Source organism: Typopeltis vanoorti, chromosome 1 (genome assembly GCF_054136105.1).
Source record: "Typopeltis vanoorti isolate ZY-2024b chromosome 1, IOZ_Tvanoo_1.0, whole genome shotgun sequence".
Taxonomy (NCBI): Eukaryota; Metazoa; Arthropoda; class Arachnida; order Uropygi; family Thelyphonidae; genus Typopeltis; species Typopeltis vanoorti.
The window spans coordinates 111382770-111397913 of record NC_143549.1 but is presented as its reverse complement, the minus strand read 5'-3'; the positions used below and the strand labels follow the sequence as shown (position 1 = coordinate 111397913).

The window sequence follows — 15144 nt, the reverse complement described above, 5'->3', positions numbered from 1 at the left end:
AGAAAAGAAAAACATTGACTTTGGAAACACACGCAACATTATTAAGGATTTTGAAGGCAGAATGAAAATTTGTGAGCTAGCAAAGAAGTTCGATCTACAGGAATCCACAGTAAGAACAATCATAAAAGAAAGGTTTACAGATTTTGGAGGACATAGATTCTAATGAGGAACGAATTGTAGCCACAAGGCAAGGAATAAAAAAATCATTGGCTTGCTATGAAGAAATTTTGCGTGACAAGAAAAAGACATTATGCCATCAGATGAATCTATTAGATTTTATGAAACCCATCGACATCGAAATAACTTTCTTTTTTTTTATGTACGAAAAACTACAATTATGATTATATTTCTTAAAATAGATAGGTGTTTTTATAAACCTTTGGTCCCAATTGTATGTTTGTATATATAAATTACATGCAAAATTATACCCCGAGTTATGCGAATTCGACTTATGCGCTTTTTGTTGGTCCCACCTATCACGTAACTTTGGGGTTTTACTGCATATATACATATATATATATATGCAGAGGACACTGACTTGTAGAAGTAAGGAGATTCTTGTTCCATTGCATAAGTCTCTGATTAGGCCACACAGACACATGGAGTACTGTGCACATATTTGTTCACCTGGTTTTTGAAAGGATGAAGAGATGTTGAAAAGGCTCCAGTGGTGACTGATTAAGATAGTTTCTGATCTCAGGAATGTTGAATATGAGGAAAGGTTTAGAAGATGCAATTTACAGAGCCTAGTGGACAGGAGGAAGCAAGGTGATATGATAGAAACCTATAAGTTAGTACGGGGTTGTTAGAGGATCAATGTTGGAGAGGTTTTACAGAAAATGTAGAGTCTGGTGGACAGGAGGAGGAGGGGGAGATATGATAGAGACCTACAAGTTGGTAAGGGGTTGTTATAGGATCAATGCTGGAGAGGTTCTACAGAAAATAGTGGGAGATCAGGGGAGAACCAGAGGTCATCCCTGGAAACTGTATAAAGAAGGTGTGAGTAGGGGAGTGAGAGGCAGGTTTTTTTCGTGCAGAGTTGTAAATGATTGGAATGCCTTGCCTGCGAGTGTGGTGTCTGCAGGGAGTTTGAATGTGTTCAAAGAACGGTATGATAAGCTGTGTGTTTGATAAAAGGACCTCCCAGATGAGTCTTTGACTCCATGAGGTCTTGGGTAATAATAATAATAATAATATTTTGTAGGCTATGTCTTGTCTTCCATGTATATCTTCTATTTTATTAATAAATCTGTCGCAAGAATCTTGGTGAGCTTTCTATACTTTGGTTTTAGCTATATTTCTTTTATTTTTGTTTATTTCTTCTATTTCCTTTGTATATTTTTGAAGGAGTGATTTGTATGCTATTTGTTTTTTCTTTTATTGCATTTTGTATATTGTGTTCCAGATTTTTAATGTTTTTCATTTTAATATTTAATTTTCTCTCCAAGTACTTCAGAGGCTGCTTTATGGATTATCTTTATTAAAGTTTCTATTCTTCTTCTTCTATATCTTCAGTGATTTGGGCTTCTTTTAAGTAATCTGTTAGTCATGATTGATATAGGATCCTAATGCTTTCTTCTTGTAATAGATATACTTTGTATACTTGTTATATTTCTTGTTTTTTTCTTATTTACTTCGTTTCTCCATTTTGCTAGTATTTCTATTTTAGAGACTACTAAGAAATTATCTGAAAAAAATTTCACGTTTACAGAGAAACGTGTACATCTCTCACTCGTGGAGCTTGTTTCTCATTAGTAATGATATAATCAATTATAGATTTTGTTCCTCTGCCATTCATAGTATATTTATTTATATTCTTTTTTTGAAAAAAAGTATTGGTTATTTTAAAATTATTGAAAGTACAGAAGTCTAATAGTTCTTGACCACTGTTATTCGTGTAAATTTCTGCATATTTTCCTAAGACTGGATTATTTCCAACTCTAGCATTAAGATCTCCTGCTATTAATATATAGTCATTTTATTACATTTATTTAATTGTTTTTTTTTTGTAGAATCTCATAAAATTGTTTGGGATCCTCTTTCGTACCTTCTTCAGGGGCAAATACTCCTATGATATTTAAGTAGTTTCTATTTGCTTTAACTGTTATAATTTGATCATTTACAAAATTGTACTTTCATACTTTATGGTCTGTAATTCTTGCAAACTCATAAAACTCCTTTACATCTCCTTTATTTTCGTTGAAAATATTTGTCTGGAACGTTACACCTACCACACTCAACCTTTTCCACAGTTCAGCTAGAATATCACCAGATCCTGTGTTTTTGTTGTTTGCCATCAATCTGGCAAACAAAATTGTTCTCTTGCTTGTTTCACTTCTGATTCTGTGATCTATGGCACAGGGCATTCTGTTGTTGTTGGTAGGTTTTTTTAGCAGGTGATTGTAATACTCTACTCTTTCCATCACTGTCTTATGTTCTCATTCTTTGTCACTAACATCCCTACTAATTTTTCATGTATATCTGACTAACTTGAATGTCTTTTGAGCAATGGTTTTGTTCTGCGATCCTGAAGATTTCTTTATCATTTTTGGTCATTTCAAGTTGTGCATTAAAAATCATTCATGCTACTAGCTTTTGCTTGTGGTTCTTTTCATATTGTTCTTTGCTGCCTAATATGTGGGTTTCTTCAGTTTTAGTTTGCTGCCATTGTTTGAAAAGGAGTTTCTTATCACAAAGCTTGTCCTTTGCCTCTTCCTTCCACCATCCAGTTTCTTTGTCACCATTTATGGGCCCCTTCGATAAGCCTAAATGGCATGCTGCCTGTTTAGTGCAGTAATATTGGAAGTCATCCAATATTTTATTCACTAAAAATCCAAGTCTTTCTTCATGCAGGTAATCAACAAGATCTTCACACAGATTTCATTCCTCCTGCTGGTTGAGTTTATGCCATCAGATTTTAAAGATCTTTCCTCTATGATCCATCAGTGGATTTGGCATCAGAAGCTCTGCAACCAACAGTCTGTGTGTAATAAGTGGTTGTTCTCCTGGTATTACCTTACAGTCTTTGAAGATCTTGAGAGACAGGTGGTCTGCCATAGCATAATCAGAACTCGAATCATGGCTTTTATATGTTCTGAACATTTGGTGAAGAAGGTATTAATAATTCTTAAATCATATGTTGATGCAAAGCACAGTATGCCTTCATCCTGTGGGTTTAGAGACCCATAACTTTAGTTGCGATGAACTCTTTGGTAGGTTTCGCTCATCCTTCCAACATGGCTGTTAAAATCCCCATCTATATATTTTATCTGATTTCATATATTTTAGCAAATTTGGTAAGAAAAAAATGGCAGTAAAAAAAAAACATGCAAATAAAGGAGGCAGGAATAAGATATATCAATTGTGTTCTTAAGAGAATTCACAGAACGAGTAAAACATTTCTGCTATTTTAATAACATTTTTGGCAAATGTTTTGAATATGGAAGTAGGTAATAGAATGAGCAAAGCCGGCATGATAGAGAGACAATTGAATAAATTTATGGAAAAATAGAGAGAAAGAAAGAGAGAGAGAGAGAGAGAGAGAGAGAGAACTCAGCTAAAACACTAAACTAGTAGTGTTTTAGCTATGCTCTTTCTTATAAAAACAACATTTAAAGCAATTTTAATTTATAGATCTGGACCACAATATGAGGGTTTTGAGGAAAATCAGAGGAGAAAATATGGCATTAATATCAGAATCATATCAAGCACAATGTTATTAGAAAGGACCTTGCCATCATTAGCATTCAATAATGGTAAAGCTAATCTAAGATGGTTATGATTATTTAAAGAGAACAAGGGAAGAAAGGGTAGAAAATGAGAAATTTGACACAAGAATGCAAGGATTAGAAATAAAACAATTACCTGAAGACTGCAGATCACAGTATGAGAATTATGAAGAAAATCAGGGGATTGAACAGATGGCATCAACAACTGAATCATTAAAAATTAAGTTATTGGAAAGGAGAATTGTCACCAATACCATTCAAGGATGTGTCAGCAGAGTTGATATCCTTAGTTATGATGAACTCTTTGGTAGGTTTCACTCATCCTTTCAACGTGGCTGTTAAAATCCCCATCTATATACTTAATCCCATTTCATATATTTTATCAAATTTGTAACCATTACCATTCAAGGATGTGTCGGCAGAGCTGATCTAAGATGGTAAGGTCATTTAAACAGAACATGGGAGGAAAAGAAAATAAGAAGAGTTTGATACCAAGATGACAGAAAAAAATAAATAAAAAAATTAGCCAAGATCTAGGTGGACTAATGGGATTATTGGTGTCCTGGAAGATGGAAATGGGAGACAGACTTATAGTGGGGACCTGACAAGTAACAGATTAATGAATAAAAAAAAAACAACTGATAAGAATTCAATACAAATCTAATTATGCAGTATTATTATAATACTATCTTGTTCACAATACATATGAGGAAATGATGATGAAAGCTGTCTTTGGAAAGGCAAGAATAATTACCTTTACCAAAAATCCAGAAAATGATCCTTATGGCAGGCTTTATTATAAAAGCATATAAGACTGACTAATGCAGCTCAAATTTCCTTGTTTGAATCAAATTGTTATCCCTAAGAGCAAGAATGCACTTTATGGTTATCACTCCATCTTGCAGTTCAGAGCATATCTTACTTGGCACACCAAGGATGCCCCCATACTGATATGACACCTCTAGAATAATTTAGAGATTTACAGAAAACTGTAGTAATTGGTATTTGATCCTACGTATGTTGCTAAGAAAAATTTCTGAGTGTTGCAGGAATGATGTTTCCATCAACCTGTCACATGAACAGATCTAGAAATTAGAAAGAAAGAACATGTAGGAGATGTTAATCACAACAGAACAGACACCTCAGGTTTGGCACATCATTTCTCAACTTCAAACCACGCAATAGATTGGGATAACAGCTCCATGCCATATATATAGAAGAGGATTACAGTTGTCGATCTTTTAAAGAAGCTGCAGTAGTTCTACGAACAGAATGTAACCTTAATCGTAACCAAGGGGTTATATTAAAGGATATGTGGAAAAATATCATTAACTCATTAAGTTTAGCAGCGCTACACTATGCCAAAAATTATGTAACACTACTTTGTAAAAATGACTGACTTTTCACGCTTCATGCGTATCATGTCATGCAAACCTTTCCAATTTTGTCTAACTGTTGTTAACCGTTTCTGCATTCCTTTGTTTTTTTGCATTTACTAGTAGTTTTTTTACCTGCTCGTCTTGATAAAGCTAGTCAGTTACATCTAGCGAAACTAGTAGACGTTTTTGTATATATATGTATTAAAACCTATGGTCTTGTAATCCAAATAGTATGTGTTAATCTTAAAAAAAAAAAAAAATATTTTATATATGTTGGTGGATCTCACAACTTCCATTTAAACCCATCTGCTTTAAAAAAGAACAACATTTTTCTAATTAGATATTTATCTGTTTCATTCATATGACAATAGATGTTGATATATTTGTATATGTATCAAGAGAGGTTTCTCTAAGTGTTTCAGGAATGATGTTTCTACTAGCATGTCACCTAAACAGAATTTTATTTTTTTACAAATTTTGGGGATCATACCTGCCCCTTCTCCTTGAAACACCTTGTATAAAAAAGGGCAACATTTGTTTGTTATGAAAAATGATGGTATATTTATATCTATCTTATGTTCTTGTTGTTTCTTGGCTTTACCACCATTTAATGATAATAAATGATGCATCACCCTTTATGGGGTCCTTTTAATTTATTATTATTATTTTGGATCTCCATGGAGCCATAAGATTCCTCATGGGAGCCCAATCTTAGACATCACAAAGTCTATCATACCACTCCTTAAATCCACTCACCATTCACCGCTCAGACGAATTCCATGATTCAACCACCTTCCATGCAAAAAAAAAGCCACTTCTGACCCTTCTACTCACCACCTCCTTTTGCAATATCCAGGAATGGCATTTTGTTCTTGTTCTTCCCCCTTGTTCTACTATATGAAAAATCTCCCCAATGTTAATCCTGTAAATAGCCCCCAACAGTTTAAATATTGCAATCATGCCACCCTCTTCATCTTCTATCCACCAAACTCTGCAGTCTGCATGCCCTTGATCTATCCTCATTACTATCATTGAAGAGTCCTGATTTTGTTTTGATATTTGTCACTGTATCTTCTCCAGTTAATTTATCCTCTTCAAATCCTAGTGATCAGAACTGGGGACAACAGTCCAGATATGGCCTGATTAGGATTTTATACAATGGAATCTTCACTCTTATCTCTATTGGTCAAAGTCTGTCTTAGTATAGCATCAATCATCTTCGTTGATCTCACCACTTTTGCAACATGTACTCTTTAAATTTTTATCAACAACCACCCCAAAATCTCTTGCCCCATCCACTTCCTCTAGTAGAGATCCATCAAAAGAGTATTCATAATAATGTTTTACAGTATAAACAACAGTGGAAAAAAATATTTATTAAACTCACTAATATTTTTCTAGTTTTCTAACCAGCATCATCAGAATACAATTATAACTATGATAGGCACAATTAAACTACTTAATTGAAGGAAACAATTTAAATTTTAACTGACAACAGAACTAATGTCTTTACATGGCACCCATGTAAAGACATTATTACATGGGTCAGATAACCATAAAGTTAATTTTGAAAAATTACACTATCAGGTCTAGTCTTCCAGATCTTTGGTAATTAATGCAACCATACTTGTTGATGTTGGGAGAGAGTGCTTCATTTTTGACAATGATTCTAAAAATAGTCTCTCAGTAAAGGAGAATCTGGTGCATTGTCTGGTAACTTGAGATACAGATAGAATTTTTGTGTTCTTCAAGGTGAATGTTAATGGATCTACAAGTCTGTCCAAAGTAGGCTGAACTGCAAGCACAAGGAACTTTATGCACTTCAGGATGTTCAAGATGATGCAGTTGATCTTTAGGAGGATGTATGAAGGTTGAATGAAAAGTTTGGAAGTGGCATGGAGATCATATTTGCAGAGAACTTTGACTATTTTTTAAATCAACTTTAAGATTATCGAACCCATAGGGGAGGGGGCAAGGGAGCATGTAAGGACATTAGTTCTGTTGTCAATTACAATTTAAATTTTCTCAGCTACATAGTTTAGTGCCATATGCCTATTACAGTTATGATTGTGTTCTGATGATGATGTTGGTTAGAAAACACCAGAAAATATTAGTGAGCTTCATAAACATTCAACCCCCCCCCCTCTTGGTACTGTTTATACTGTCAAACATCAGCACTATTACTAATAACCCTCCCAAGCTTCAGATCATCTGCAAAGAACTGAATATCTCACTGAAACCCAGTGACAACATCATTGATATAAAGGTTAAAAAACAAAAACATCTAGGTAAAAAACAAGATAGGTAATCAGGAACCTCAAGCACGTAAATGCTCACAGAAGTTAATGCTAAAACAGCATTATATTATTATTATTATTACGTGACACCTCCAAGGAGTCCAAAGACTCATCACAGAGGATACCTACTCTACAACTCTCCATCTCCACCACTAAATCCACCAACTATAGCAGTGATGGCGAACCTTTTTACCCAGGTGTGTCAAACTTTTTTTTTTTTTTAAATATTGACGTTGTTGATGTGCCATTTGCATACATGCATTATAAATGTAACTACATAATCATAGATAGTGACTTATACATATCATATTATGCTATTTATTTAATAGGATAGTGATATAAAATTTATGAGTTCATATTATACAATTAATTTAATAAACTGAAATTACAAACTTACATTACATTTAATGACTTTTCTGTTGCTGACTACTGGTAGAAAGTTCTTTCAACGAACAAACCTACCTTCGCCTTAACTGAGAGTGATCTTACATGATTTATCGCAGTTTTTCCATCAGAATACCAATATTTTTCAGCATCCAAGGTGTGTCAGTGCTGACACACGTGTCATAGGTTCGCCATCACTGAACTATAGCAAACTGCAACTACCACCATCATCATCTACACCAATGTCATCTACTGCCTGCCACCACCACTAGTATTTTTGTCTATAAATTGAATGTGTTCTCAAGGTCGATTTGTCTGTATATGAGATGAAAAACCAAAGTTTCTGGGAGAAAAAACCTTGCTACCTCCATATGATATCAGTTAACTCACCTTCAATTGAAAAATCCCACATAAACATTCCTCTTGTCACTATGACAATCAAACTTAGGCCTTTTCCAATTGACGGGCACAATGTACCATCATTCTTCAAATTGTGCTACAGAGGCACTTACAGCAAGCTTTGATCCCTGTTGCTACTGTAGCACCACCATATATCCTCACATAAAGTTTACAGAACTGTTATCTTGCCAAACAGCGTAGTGCTATTAGGAACCCCCCCACACACTTCCTCTTACCAGATGTTTATAGATCTCCATAATCACTGTTGACATCAGCATCAACATGCACAGAAGATCGGAAACAAGAAGTAATCACTATCTAGTACCAAGTGAGCAAAATAAAATTCAGTATCATACAGAAAAGATAAAAGCATTGAAAAGAATAAAAATCGAATGGCTGCCTAAAAATCGAAAGATTCAAATATACAAATACTGCTGAGGAAAAAAGGGTAAGAGTCGGAAAGCGAGGGATAAACCTCAGACATAATTATTATTATTATTAAACAAGACCTCATGGAGTCAAAGACTCATCTAGGAGGTCCTTTTATCTCACACACATCTCATCATACCGGGTCTTAAACACATTCAAACTCCTTGCAGACACCACACTCTCAGGCAAGGCATTCCAATCATTCACAACTCTGCACGAAAAAAACCTGCCTCTCACTCCCCTACTCACACCCTCTTTATACAGTTTCCAGGGATGACCTCTGGTTCTCCCCTGATCTCCCACTATTCTATGTAGAACCTCTCCACCATTGATCCTATAACAACCCCTTACCAACTTGTAGGTCTCTATCATATCTCCCCTCTTCCTTCTCTCCACTAGACTCTGCAAATTACATCTTTTCAATCTTTCCTCATACTCGACATTCCAGAGGTCAGAAACTACCTTAGTCAGTCGCCTTTGGACCCTTTCCAACATCTCTTCATCCTTCTGAAAACCAGGTGACCAAATCTGGGCACAATAGTCCATGTGTGGCCTAATCAAAGCCTTATACAATGGAACAAGAATCTCCCTACTTCTACACGTCAGTGTCCTCCTCATCATTCCCAGAAGTCTTTGTGTTGTCTTCACAATTTTGGCGATGTGTCCCCTAAATTTTAGATCCTTATCCACTATCACTCCCAGATCTCTTATTTCCTCTACTTCCAACAATATATTCTCACCAAGCATAAATTCTGCATCCCATCTTTGTTTTCCAAATTTTAAAACCTTACATTTTGCAACATTGAACTCGCATCCCCATTTGCTTGCCCAATCACTCAATTAATTCAAGTCTTCTTGCAAGGCCACAACATCTTCACTACTCTTTATGGTTCGTCCCAACTTTGCATCATCTGCAAACAACTGAATATCTCCATCCAAATCTTCGCCAATATCATTAATATACAAGTTAAATAGTAATGGCCCTAAAACAGATCCCTGAGGCACTCCACTAGTGACTTTCGTTTTCCTGTATATTGCACCCCCATACACAACTTGTTGATACCTATCAGATAGCCAGTCTCCAATCCAATGCACTAATCTAATATCCAATCCCATCTGCTCTAGTTTGACTGTCAACTTATCATGAGGTACTCTATCAAAAGCTTTTGTGAAATCCAAGTATATTACTGTGTATCCTTCTCCTCTGTCCAAGGAAGCAGTCACTTTATTGTAATAAGTAAGTAGATTACTAAAACACGACCTCCCATTAGCAAATCCATGCTGTCCATCAAAGATTATACCATTGTTGTCAACCCAACTCTGGATCCTAGTTCTCACAAGCTTCTCCAACAACTTAACCACAACACCTGACACACAGATAGGCCTATAGTTTCATGCTTGAATTCGATCACCTCCTTTATGAAGTGGCACAATCTTGCCCTCCTTCCACTCTTTAGGGACTTGACCAAGTGCAAGACTCGTATTAAAAAAATATGTCAAGGCAGGTGTCAACTCTCTGGCACATTCCTTCAGAATACGCGGTGATATATTATCAAGTCCCACAGCCTTATTTACATCTAGTTTACTCAACTCCCCAAACACCTCTTGCTCACTTACAGTCAGTCTCTCCTCCCCATCATCAACTGCTCTTAATCTCTCCATGAAGTCACATTCACAAGATTGAAAGATCTTTATGAACTGCTCATTAAGTATCTCCACAACACATTCTGCAACAGCTGTCTTTATACCATTTCCTCCAATCAATGTCATCCTTCCATAATCATTCTTTCTTTTGCTGGCTACATATCTAAAGAACTCCCTAGGATTCTTTTTAGCTTCATTAGCTAACTGCTGTTTATACCTCTCTTTAGCTACTCTCACCAACCAAGTCACCCTCCTTGCCTGGTCTTTGTAGACCTCATGAAATTGGTTACTTCCACTTCTCTTATGCTGCCTCCACAATGACCTTTTTCTCTGTATTGGGGCTCAAGATAATAAGATGATAAACATGAGAAAAACAATGATAAATTCAGCCAGAAGAATATGTTATGATAGCAAATAACCATGTTCAAGTCAACTTTAAAGAACAGTTATGTCAATTTGCACTATGCAGAAACCATAATAATGAACTCATCAACTTAAATCTTCCTCTGCTAGTCATTTCATTTATTGAGATGATATATGCTTCATGAAGAAAACAGCTCAAAAAAACTTATGGCATACTGTTTATGCAGCACAATATATATATATATATATATATATATATATACACTAGTGACCAAAATTACAGAAACCTTTTGGAAAAAGTGTGTTTCTGAGGTTTCATGGCTCATAAACCACTTTTTTTTTAGTAATACCATAAAATTATATATCAATGGAAAGATAATTTAATCAAGAATGTAATGCAATTACTTTTATGAAGGATTTTTTATTAGAACAGCAGTTATAAAGAAGAAAAGTGAAACACATAAAAAAATGAGATATACAAAAATTCTCACAATGCGAGTTAATACTTAGTTGGGTAACCTTTAGCGTTAATTACGACCTTACAACGCCCTCACATAGAGTGAACCAAGTTTTTTAGTTCTGCAACTGTTATAATGTGAAACCAAGATTGAATTATTGCTTCTATTAATTGGGTTTTATTGGTAGGTTGCTTCTGACTAACAAGTTTCTTTAGTCGGCTCCATAGATTTTTGATTGGGTTAAGGTCTGGGCTATTCCCAAGGCATTTCAGCAGTGGAATATGATTATCTTGAAACCACTTTTTGCACACAGCAGCAACATGACATGGAGCTGAATCCTGTTGAAATATAAATGTTTCATTATCTTGGAAAAGATCACGTGCGGAAGGCTTCAGTTTGGGGCTCAAGTATTTCATTTATGTATTTTTGGGCATTTAAATTCCCATTAATCATGCAAATTCTGCCCACACCTTTTGATGTCATACAACCCCAGATCATAACACTAAGTGGGTGTTTCACGGTAGGTGTAATGCAATCAGGATGAAAATCTTCTCCAATTCTTCTCCTTACGTATTTTATGCCATCACTACCAAACAGGGAGATTTTGGGCTTATCACTCCGAATAACACTATTCCATTGTTCTGCTGTCCAGTTTACATGGGTTTTAGCCCAGTTTAATCTTTTCAACTTTTGTCTGAGAGTTAAAAATGGCTTTTTTCGTGGAATTCTAGCATTTAGACCAAATTCCTGCAGTCTGTGCCGAACAATCCTCGCACTCAACTTCACATTGCATTGCATTGCGCCATTTCATCTTGTATACACCCAGATGATTTTCTTCTGTCACGTAGGCACGGTCTCTCAATTCTTCTATCATCAAATTGGTGGTTAAGTTTCCACCAATTTTTCTTCTAATTTCTTCATAACTGTAGCCTTGTTCACTTAATAGTACTATTTTACATCGCTTTATGGGTGACCAGTCAACTCTTTGCACCATTTCTTTAATTTTATTACATTTTACAAGCTCACTAAATGAAAGAACACAAAAAAAAACCAACCAACTTGATAGGAATTGAATAACACACTGACAAATGTCCTCTCAGCTCCAATACATGACATCAATAGCTGAATCCTACTGTGACCTTATTGGAGCATTGCCAAAACAAGATGACACCTGATTGGCTCTCTAAACACTCATGTTCATTGGCTACATTCAAATGAAGGAAAGCTACTTCATATCAACCTATGCAAGTTGTGCTTCTTTTTTCTGGTTATTTGGCTATAACTTTTCATAAAATACAGATAATTGAATAAACTTTGTTGCATTACATTCTTGATTAAATTATCTTTCCATTGATATATAATTTTATTGTATTACACCAAAAAAAGTGGTATATTATGAGCCATCAAATCTGAAAAATACACTTTTTCCAAATGGTCTCCACAATTTTGGCCACTAGTGTATATCCACTCTCTATATATAAAAAGATAAGCTGAAATTTGAAACTTTTTTTGTCTTACCAGTCTGGAACTTGGGGGGTGCTGTAGGCGCCAGAGCCCCCCCCCCAATATATATATATATATATATATATTTTTTTTTTTTTTTTTTTTTTTCACTTGTATAAGTATTATTAAAAGTTTTAATATTGAAGAAAATTGATTGCTGAAAGAATTCTGCTATATAAAAAAGATGGTATCACAGTGCTGTCATGATATCTGAATGTTGTCATCCTGTTATATTCAAATTTTATTCACTATGAGAAGACATGATATTGAAGTTATATTAGAAAAATTAAAAACAAAAGGAAAAAAATTAGTAATTGGAACCAACCTTTAGTGATGAGGTTTTAATAGTATCCAATAAGAGTAATGCTCTCTGTGAAACAGTAGTCTGTATATCATCCAGTGAGTGCACTAAATAGCAAAATGCATTAGCCAAGGATGATTGTAAAAGCGGACTATTTTTCACCATTGCAGAATCAAGAAAGTGGGCAATCATTGTCACCTTTTCAACTAGAAATTAAAAAAAAGTAAATAAATATTAATACTGATATTTATAATATCTTATCAAATAGGTTTCAAAAAAAGTTACAAGATTGGTAACTAATTCCATTTGACTGACTAGGCATAGTGCAGAACAATGCACTCTGCTTAAAAAGTGCTGAATCATAATCGGTTTTATATTTAACCTTCCTTTCATGCTTACACGGTGATCAGAATACATTATGAAAATTATGAATACAACTACCGTGTTAGAGTAAAATTTTAGTTTAATATAAACCAAAATATACACTTGACATTTCGACCTTCACATTAAGGTCATCTTCTGGAGTATACGTGTATATATACAAAGAAAAGAATCAAGCTGCACTACAATCTACATGGCATGCTAAAGTTACTGATCAACCATTAAAACTATTTGCCTAGTATTAAAAAAAAAACATAAAAAAATCTCACTACATCAAAGCGATAGTCCTGTAATTATTATTATCTATTAGATTACACAGTTAATTAAGCTGGAGAGTGACATTTTCATACAGAAAATAAAATTACTTATATAAGTATACATATACTAATTATATATTGGGTTTTATCCTTTATCCAAGTGTAAGCAAACAAAGTTTGCACCTGAAGTACTTTCAGGACTGGGGCAACTCGTGGTAAAGGTGGTATAAGTTCTCATCACTTGGTATAAGCTCTCATCACTTAAGGGAAAAGCCACTACCCAGACCGGTTTCAATCTTTATTGAGGTGCTGTTTAAGTAAAGACATCTCTAAAAATTAGGTGGTCCCCCAGACCACTCACTAAGAGTGACCATTCAACTCAGTGATAGGCTCACCCCACCACCAAGCAGAGCCATAATCTCAGCAGTGGCCTCACTTAGACAGGCACAAACCTATTCCCCCCCCCCTCCCCCCCCCGAGCAGCGCCATAATCTCAGCAGTAGCTTCACTCAGAGACAGGCAAAAACCTACCCCCCCCCCGAGCAGAGCCATAATCTCAGCAGTAACCTCACTCAGAGACAGGCAAAAACCTACCCCCAAGCAGAGCCTCTCACATCTCAGGGAAAGCAACCACTTCTGTGCAAAAGCACATCAGTGGGAGCCAGACCCAGAGGTGGTGATACCAAGGTAGAAGTAATGGAGAAGTCATATTTACCTATACGAGTTGCCAAACAGTGTCACACCCTGTTAGTAAAATTCTCTGAATTAGAGATAAGTTTATGGAATGTTTTCACTTGGCTATGCTACTAATTATATATTGGGTTTTATCCTTTATCCAAGTGTAAGCAAACAAAGTTTGCACCTGAAGTACTTTCAGGACTGGAAAAACTCGTGGTAAAGGTAGTATAAGTTCTCATCACTTGCCTTAGTATCTCCCATAATGCAAAGCACATCTCCTTGCAGACAGGTATAATGCTATGCATTAAGGGAATGGCCACTACCCAGACTGGTTTCGACATTTATTGAGGTCTCATCAGTGAGAGCCAGATCCAGAGGTAGTGTTTGCTTACACTTGGATAAAGGATAAAACTCAATATATAATTAGTAGCATAGCTACTAATTAATCCAGAGAATTTTAATAATAGGGTGTGACACCCTTTGGCAACTTGTATAGGTAAATATGACTTCTCCATTAATTCCACCTTGGTGTCACCACCTCTGGGTGTGGTCCCACTCTTAAAAAATGAATATTCCATTATGTCCGTTCTCCCAGAATATATGGCATTCTCAAGGTACACAAACATAATGGAATATTCGGCCAATATTTGAAGGAATAGACAGCCCTAATTATCACCTAGCCAAGAAATTAGTGTCAATACTCAAGGAGTTGGTTGGTCATTCCCCCTCCTATATAAAGAACACACAACACTTTATCAACAAAATTAAAAACATAACACTTGTCAAAGATGATTTATTAGTCAGTTTTGACATTTCTGCCTTTTCACAAAATGTCCTGATCAATGATTGGGACACTTGTGAAAATAATCCAATTCTTCTTCTACAGAACAAATTCTGCCTGATATTATAGATTTCTTTGTCCACATACTACATTCTGGTTACT

General features: G+C 35.3%; 1 protein-coding gene across 1 annotated transcript in view; it reads right to left on the bottom strand.

Moving 5' to 3' along the window:
- The window catches only part of unc79 (UNC-79 domain-containing protein), a 1277183-nt gene that overhangs the window by 650586 nt on the left and 611453 nt on the right, over positions 1 to 15144 (bottom strand). The window contains exon 27 of the mRNA XM_090395893.1: positions 12910 to 13091. Coding sequence (XP_090252019.1) covers positions 12910 to 13091 — 182 coding nt within the window. The remainder of the gene's footprint in view (positions 1 to 12909; positions 13092 to 15144) is intronic.